The following is an 8,739-nucleotide window of genomic DNA, read 5'->3' on the forward strand; positions in this document are numbered from 1 at the left end:
GTGAATCATTATGTCAAAGTCCGACCTGAATCCTTCCAGGAAGTAGAACACGACGCAATTTACCGAACGAAGGCCACAGATTATTATTATTATTTTTTTTAAATGTGTCTCAAAAACTGACATGACTATAAATGCCCTCTTGAGCGTCTTTGTGCGCCGTTGACCTCACTGGTCATTTGTTTGCTTTCCTCGGACCACAATTGATGTGATTGTCACATTAGTGACGCTGAAAATTGAATAAAGAGTCATTGGGCTGCGCCACTAAAAGAGTCTGTGTCCCATTTTCATCGCAGAGCCTTACAGGAAATAAACCACTGTGGGACAGTAACCCCCCTCCCTGCCCTGAAGCTAACAGAGCAGCGTCGTGCACTAGTGATTGACAGCATCATTTTTGGGATGCGGCAAATTCATATGCATCATAACCAAAATGAGTAAATTCATGGCTCTTGTTGTCATTTTACATTGTTAGTTCCATACAATATCATGCATTTTCCTATTATGGTTACTTTTAACCTAGAGACCTAGTTGTACCAGTTATCAGGACTGTTCAGCAGAGGGCGCTGTTTCACAGGAGCAACTTCAGCATAGGCAAGGCTTCTGCACTAGCAGGGTAAAACCTTCAATTTGGGAGAACGGTTCTAGTTTGGGGAACATGAAGATTATTGCAGCAATGTCCTTCCGTAGTCCTAAAACTTATTCTTGAAAAGAAGTGTGGAAAGCAGCGACATATTGAACTCGTTCACATCCAAGCATACACACATGACTGGCGGAGCTACGTGGTTGGCCAGAGGTCGCGGCCACCCTCGGACAGATTTTCTGGCCGCGCCAGGGGTCAGGGTCAGACTTTAGCACCCTTTCGCCGTGGCAACAGAACCCCAACAGAGATTTGGCATGTGACCACACTCCATCCTCTCGCGACCCCCCCGTAAACAGATAACAGTAAATGTGTTCAAAATCAAGAAAATATTCTTAAGAACATAGGGCAGTTTGGCAGCTTCTAAAAAGTAAACTCAAACACACCTGACGTACAAAAGATTTTTTTTCGACTCACTCGGGACAACATCCAACAAAGGACGCCGTCTCAAATGACACACCGCGTACATTCGCTGGTAAACAAATCATACACGTGCATTTGGGTGGAGTCCATCCCAGTCAGGGAGGATGATGGTTTTTTTTTTTTTTGTATTTTTTTTTCACCATTACATCCACGTCAAGAATAAATATTCATATCAAGCTTGAATAGAATTCAAATTCTACAAGTCAAATTTGCCTGAGGTTCATGAGTACAATTCAAAGCTGAATAGTGTGCGTGTGTCATTGGAGACGGAGCCCGTGATTGAGCAACGATGGATGCGTGGAAAGTGAAAATAAAAATCAACTCTACGCCAAACGTAATGTGACATATAACCAGTTCAAAACGTACCATTTTGTTACGATGGCTACGTACAAGTAGAGCTCCAAAAATTGGAAGATCATAGAAGAAAAAAACATCAAAAAGTGAAATCATGAAATCCTCTCATATTATAGATTTATGAAACATGTCGCTATAATATTTTAGTAATTCATACCTAATTTTTGTATTAAAAAGAATAAGTATATCATCAACATTATAAAAAAAACTGAAATCACAAAGTAGTCTACACTGAGTTGTGATTTTAAATAACATGAAATTCCTTTTTTGAATTGAACTACTGAAATAATTTTTTCCTTGTGATATCACGAATCTACTTTGGCTTATTTTAATTTAAATTATTTAAAGTTGATGTAAAGTGCACACACCCCTGTTGAAAAAAATGACACCAAAATAAATTAGACCTAAAACCTGTATGTTTGCACCTGTAACGCTTTGGACCTTTCCGACCTGTCAATCATTCGTACAATAATAGCCAATCAGAAAGCCGCATTGTCTTAATTCCTGGCTTGACAAGCTCCTCTCGCCATATTGTCCCAGCAGCAATGCCAGTTGTCAGTCGCGTGCATTTGGAAAAGTTAATGTTACGAAGAAAATGGTCCTCATATGTGCTTGGGGAACATACAATTCTGACGAAAGATATCCTGCTAGGTTACAAGGAGCCCAGTTGATTCCTTTTCCAAAGCCTAAAACACAGTTGACGAAGTGTCTACGATGGATTCAGGTTCGCAGAAGGGCGCACGTACAACTAAATGTGGACAAAATCAACAAACACAAGGCTGTATGTTCGAAGGTACATGAGGGAGAAATATCTTCTCCTGAGTTTGATTCAATTATTATCAGTGCTTTATACATTGCAGGAGAACGACTTTCACTTTGTTAGTGTATCAGTGCCCTGCTGAATGAAGCGTGTCATGTTTTATGTCAAAGAGTCGGGTTAGTGATACGTAAATGCGCCATGTCATTCAAGAAAAATGTCTATTTGCCCATTTGTATTACATCAGACTTTTAAGACAGAGCACTGGGTTCCATTACGAGCCAAGTCAAGTGAATACACCCGCTCACTTATAAAGACTACAATGATATTACTCGTGATCTTTCCAAGTGAAAAGTACTCACCCTGCTTTACATGCGAAGTACGATTCCACTATTTTATCCTGTTGGATTTCAATATGAAGTTTGTGAGGCATCAAACTTTTTTCCATTGATCGCCAACGTTTCGGTGTAACTCTGACATTGCGTCGTGCTCTGTTCAAAATCTTAATTCCATGTACATGTCCTTGCGTGAAATAGTTGAGACCTCTCTGTAGAACTCTCTTGGACAAGTCTGACGCATTTGGCAAAAAAAAAAAAAAAACATACCTCAATATTATTTGGAATACGTGATAGAGAATTGACTTCAAACATGTTGTGTTCAATCGCCATTTTGGAAGCTTGTAGGACATGGCTAAGGGGGCGGAGCTTAAGGTTGCCATCAAAAAGGTCCATTGTCCATTATCTCACAAACACTTGGCATTTGAACAGGGGTGTGTTGACTTTTGACATCCACTGTCTATAATGTACAATAAGCCAATTCCAAATCAATTTCCACAATTTCAAGATTGCACTTGCTTGAAACAAACATAAATAACTGTATTAATTTGTACTGATTACAGGTCACATTATTTCCCCCCCTCCCCGCCCCCCTCCCAAATATCATCGTGATATTTGAACAGAACGGAGGTTCACTTAGTTGCGTCACCGCAAAGTAAATCTATTGAAAGCACAGTACAGTATTGTACACAGCAATCTGCATGACAACGTGAGATATTGCACTTAGTCACAAAAACATTGTCGTCGTGGTAATGATGATGATGATGATGATGATGATGATGATGATGATGATGATGATGATGATGGGTTTGTGTACATCTACTCGGTTTAAGTCACTGTCAGTACAATATGGCACTTGAGTTGCTATCTCTACATTTGGAAACATGCAGATTGGATACGCATCGTCGCTGTTAAACCGCAGAGGGAGGAAAAGTAAAAAAAAAAAAAAAAACACACACATTGACATGGAGTAAACAAAAAAACATTCCCCAGAACTGTTTGGCATGAGAGGGAATAGTTTGGACTTCAAGTGAAGGTGCTTTTTGTCGCTTTACGTGATGAGATCCTATTTTGGGTGTGAATACTGCGAAACGGCCTCGTCTTCTACGCTCCCTCCTCCCGTTTTCAGTCGTTATTCTTTTCCTAATCTGCGTGAAGGTGAGTCTAGAAAAGCGCAGATAAAGCTGGAATGTTCACGTAAACAACAAGAGGAGGAAACAAAACCTGATTATTCTTGTAACCTCACTGAAAATTCTGCCCGCGCTGACCGCAGGGAGCCGCCGCGTCACCTTTCCCTATCTAGTAAATGGGAACCTGGTAAGTGGGCGCCGCATTGTTCTCTGTAAACGGAGGGTTTTGGTAGGTCTCCGTAGGCTCGGTGGTGCCCCCTCCCCCCGGTGAGTTGGATGGGCACGGCTGGGTGGGTGCTGCGCCGTCCAGGTGCTCCGAGGTGAACAGGGTCATGTCAGTACCCAGCAGGTACTTCTGCACCGCGCGCACGGTGAGACCAGCCTGAAAGCACAGTGGGACGGGTACACTTAGAAGCGGCGGACCGGTGCCACTCGTGATCCTTGACGCGGTCTAACTCCTCGTTGGGAGCGTGAAGGAGCTGACTTTGGGCGAGAGGCGGGGGACGGCGTTCCGTGCTCAACAGCCAGTCGCGGGACACAAAAACATTAAAAAAAAAAACGAAAACAACCGTTCACATGCAATTTACAGCAGGGGTGAGAAGAGTGCGGCCCGCGGGCCAAGCACGGTCTACTCTCCTCTTTAATGGGGTCGGTATTATTATGATATTTACATTATCGTGAGTCCTGTGATATTTGTTGCATCCATTTTATTTTTGTTCATTAGTGTGCCTGCTGTCTGTCTCCACGTGCCCAGCGATTGGCCGGCGACCAGTCCAGGGCGTACCCCGCCTCCTGCCCGATGACAGCTGGCATATGGTTAGGCACACCCGCGACCCTCGTCAGGATAAGTGACTCAGAAAATGGATAGATGGATATTCTAGGCAGTGCTGAAAGTGGGTGATGTTTGTATGTCAGTGATAATTTCATAATGTTAAATAATAGCTGCTTCTTTTGAGTGAAATTGTTTAAGTTTCCACAGCACACCTCAGATCAGGCATCACACATAAAGTGAAGAAAATAAGTATTTTGCAAGTTCTCCCACTTAGAAATCATGGATGGGCCTGAAATTTTCATCATAGGTGCATGTCCACTGTGAGAGAGAGAATTTAAAAAGAAAAATCCAGAAATCACAATGCATGATTTTTTTAAACGATTTATTTGTGTGATACAGCTGCAAATAAGTATTTGAACACCTGTCTATCATCCAGAATTCTGACCCTCAAATACCTGTTAGTTTGCCTTTAAAACTCTACCTCCACTCCACGTATTATCCTGAATCAGATGCATCTGTATGAGGTTGTTAGCTGCATAAAGACACCTGTCCACCCCATACAATCTAAGACTCAAACTTGTAACATGGCCAAGACCAAAGAGCTGTCCAAAGACACCAGAGAAAAAATTGCACAACTCCACACGGCTGGAAAGGGCTACGGAGAAATTGCCAAGCAACTTGGTGGAAAAAAGTCCATTGTTGGAGCAATCATTAGAAAATGGAAGAAGCTAAAGATGACGGTCAATCTCAATCGGAGTGGACCCCCATGCAAGATATCACCTCGTGGGGTCTCTATGATCCTTAGAAAGGTGAGGAATCAGCCCAGGACTACAAGACAGGACTTGGCTGCGTCTTTCAACATGACAATGACCCGAAGCACACAGCCAGGAAAACCAAGGAGTGGCTCCGTAAGAAGCATATCAAGGTTCTGGCATGGCATCGTCAGTCTCCAGACCTAGACCCATGAGAAAATCTTTGGAGGGAGTGGAAACTCCATGTTTCTCAGGCACAGCCCAGAAACCTGTCTGATCTAGAGAAGATCGGTGTGGAGGACTGGGTCAAAATCCCTCCTGCAGTGTATGCAAACCTGGTGGGCAACTACAGGAAACATTTGACCTCTGTAATTGCGAACAAAGGCTACTGTATCAAATATTAACATTTGTTTTCTCAGGTGTTCAAATAGTTATTTGCAGCTGTATCACACAAATAAATCGTTAAAAAAAATCATACATTGTGATTTATGGATTTTTCGTTTCAGATGATCTCTCACAGTGGACATGCACCTACAATAAAAATTTCAGACCCCTCCATGATTTCTAAGCGGGGGAACTTGCAATATAGCATGGTGTTCAAATACTTATTTTCTTAATTGTAGGCGGTTGGGGGAAAAAAAACCCGCATGATTCTACTTTCATATTCTTACCCAAGTGATGATGGAGAAGAAAGAGAAGGCAATCGCGGCCCGAGCTGCGTCGGCGCCCTGGTTGAGGGGCAGCTCGTCGCTCGTCGTTCGAGACCACTGGTTGGCCAGGAAGCAGAAACTTACAAAGTACAAGAAGGCCCAGAAACCTGCCAGGAAAACACAGACAGAGCTGCTTTGTAGTGAGAGGATCACACGGCGGGGAGAGCTCGTCAGCTGACGTTTCTTCATTCTGACTTGAAAGCGTTCCGTTCGCTTGATATCTCGTGGTGTGTCACTTCACTGATCGGAAACAAGGAAGTACGACGGCTTTGTGTGCCTTTGAAGAGGAAACCCCAAGCTATTGTAGGCATCTACTGTAAAAGTGAAGAACCGGCCCGGGTCCTGACCTCAAGGGTTCTCGGAGGTGACGGCTTTCCGTGCGTCCTCACCTGAGAAGCCGATCTCGAGCATGACGGCCTTCTTGCGGTCTTTGACGGAGCTGATAGAAGAGAATTTGTAGTCGAGGAGCAGGAAGAAGGAGCAGGCCAGCAGGCCCACCAGGCCCACGAACACGCCGTAGTTGCACGCGTCTGCGTTTTTGTTGAAGATGCAGTACAGACGCTCGCTGCCTATGTTCACGTAGCCCTCGTTCACGATGGAGGCGAAGACCACCAGCGAGAAGATCTGCACGAGGGGGGGGGGGTGAGACATGAGGACAATGTAAATAAAACGTACGTAGGTGCGATACAGAAGGAGTGTAAGATCACGTGATGAGTTTTTCTCGTCACATTATAGAATCGCAAGTCCGATGTGTATAAACGTTTGATTCGTTCAATTCTGTCTTGATTCATGGAAGATAACTTCTAATTTTCCATTGGTGCCAAGTAACATAAATACATTATTATTACTGCAAAACAGCGTTCTGCTACGACCAACCGGAGAGTTTTGATGCTTCGCTTCTCCTCGAGAATCAAACAATCCTGAGGCGTCGCGTGCGTGTGCGTTTGCGCTTGAATGTATTTGAAAAGCATAACAAGTTGCCACCGCAAATTCTATCACGTTAATCATCTTCCTCCTCGTAGTGATCCGCAACAGTCCTTTCTTTTTTTTTAAACTGTGTTTTTCATCCCCTCGCCTGAATAACAGTGGATGGCAGAACAGGGCCATGTGACACGCATGCACACCCACATGGCGCCGCGGGTCATATGACGCTGGAAGGACACACAAAAGGGAGAATGTCGGAGTCGGGATCACATGTGTGCTTCTAATCTGCTTAGATACACAGGTAGGGGGGTCTATAGTGACTTGGTGCGTTTGCAGCAAAGCAATGCACCTGCAAAAAAATAAAAAAAGAACTGTACCAGATATACTTTTAACGACTGTGTTATTACGAATGTTATGTGGCTCACAAGAAGGTATTTTGGACTCGTGTATCGTGACTGACGGGAACGCTCCATTTAACGACCTCGTACACGTTGGAGCCATTGTTTGGGAGAGTTGCCTGCGACGTCAGATGCACTTCATCGTGATGCATCGCCAACTAATAATGGACGGAGGGAGGGATGGATGGTGGGGGGGGTGACTTTCATTCCACTTGTCTGTTGGAACACATGAGAAAAATCCGGAAGCTGTCTTTGTGGCAAACATTGCGGCTTGTCAACAGGATAGATAGATAGATAGATAGATAGATAGATAGATAGATAGATAGATAGATAGATAGATAGATAGATAGATAGATAGATAGATAGATAGATAGATAGATAGATAGATAGATAGATAGATAGATATAGATAGATAGATAGATAGATAGATAGATAGATAGATAGATAGGTAAACAGCCTCGTGACTTTAATATTTACATCGGTGGTGGTGGTGTTGGAAGGGAGAAGACCTGTGCCCCCACCCCCCCCGAGATGACGCTTCCCTTTTAAGCGACGGGCCCACGCACGAAGCGAGCTCGTGGGTCTGTGCGTGCGCGCGCGCAGCGACGTTCGCTGGCCAATCACAGTCGGGACGACAGACGACGTTTCGGGGAGAAAAGCGGCCAATTTCGCCGAACGAGATGGTGATGATACGATCATTTAAAGGTTACAAATAAAGAGAAGTGAATCATGAATGGTTTGGCTCATTCTGACGCAGCACAATTATGGTTTGCTGGATCAAAAAAAAAAAAAAAAAAAACAAAAAAATAATATTATGTTGTATCTGTGTCCCTTTAACGTCTGTAATAGGGAAAATGCTGGAAAATAACTGGGCCTTGGTTTCATCCTCTGCATGAACACACCCCAGAACAGAACATTCATCAGATAATTTTTTGGGGGGTGTTTTTATAATCATCTCCATTTGTAGTAGGAACGTCACGAGGCTCGCGCAGCTACGATAACACATAATCCACGCGCACGGGCACACAAGCAGCAGCATCATAAATCACAATTTGAAAATCCAAAGAGACACGTCTCACCCACGACAAAACTCTGAGGATGGTCTGCGGCTGTTTGGCGAAGCTGATTGGGTCGACAGTGGACCCGGCGCGGCCCGCTCCGAACGATCCCACTCCGTCCATCTTCGCTGGTTCCGTGAACGCTCCTCGACGCTCTCTCGCACGCTCCTCTCTCCTCTCGGCTGCGGGGCACGCGCGGCGCGCGCCGCTTGCTCAGCTCTGCTGCAGGGACGCTCCCCCGCGCGCGCTCACGCCCCCTGCAGCGGACGCGCGCGCGACGAGCACGAGGCCTGCTTTCGCTCTCACTGGGAGCGCATTGAGATCAATACTGCACTGCCAAACCATGACTGTGGAATATTTAAACATACAATATTTAATAGCTTCGACCGTGATAATGAGCGTTGCATATAGACAGTTATTTCAAAAGTTTTGAATTAAAAAAAATGTTACGTACCGGTATCAAGTTTATATTTTGTCAGGGAAAAAGGCATT

The 8,739-nt window shown here is 44.3% G+C and overlaps 1 protein-coding gene across 1 annotated transcript; it reads right to left on the reverse strand.

Annotated features, from left to right (window-relative positions):
- Nucleotides 1-3,277: 3,277 nt before the first annotated feature.
- syngr3a (synaptogyrin 3a) lies at nucleotides 3,278-8,479 on the reverse strand. The gene is made up of 4 exons (XM_061846124.1): nucleotides 8,269-8,479; nucleotides 6,257-6,491; nucleotides 5,829-5,974; nucleotides 3,278-4,015 (listed from the first exon to the last, which is right to left on the reverse strand). The coding sequence occupies exons 1-4, from the start codon at nucleotides 8,368-8,370 to the stop codon at nucleotides 3,803-3,805; spliced, it is 696 nt and encodes a 231-aa protein (XP_061702108.1). The 5' UTR covers nucleotides 8,371-8,479; the 3' UTR covers nucleotides 3,278-3,802.
- Nucleotides 8,480-8,739: the final 260 nt, after the last annotated feature.

This window comes from Syngnathoides biaculeatus, chromosome 16 (genome assembly GCF_019802595.1).
Source record: "Syngnathoides biaculeatus isolate LvHL_M chromosome 16, ASM1980259v1, whole genome shotgun sequence".
Classification (NCBI taxonomy): Eukaryota; Metazoa; Chordata; class Actinopteri; order Syngnathiformes; family Syngnathidae; genus Syngnathoides; species Syngnathoides biaculeatus.

What these genes read in the sequence shown, in the direction of transcription:
- syngr3a (XM_061846124.1), bottom strand. Translation starts at nt 8,370, where the DNA reads ATGGACGGAGTGGGATCGTTCGGAGCGGGCCGCGCCGGGTCCACTGTC. An exon ending in TCCTCAGAGTTTTGTCGTGG is followed by an intron (nt 6,492 to 8,268) that starts GTGAGACGTGTC and finishes CCCCTCGTGCAG; the next exon opens with ATCTTCTCGCTGGTGGTCTT. An exon ending in GCTCGAGATCGGCTTCTCAG is followed by an intron (nt 5,975 to 6,256) that starts GTGAGGACGCAC and finishes TTTTCCTGGCAG; the next exon opens with GTTTCTGGGCCTTCTTGTAC.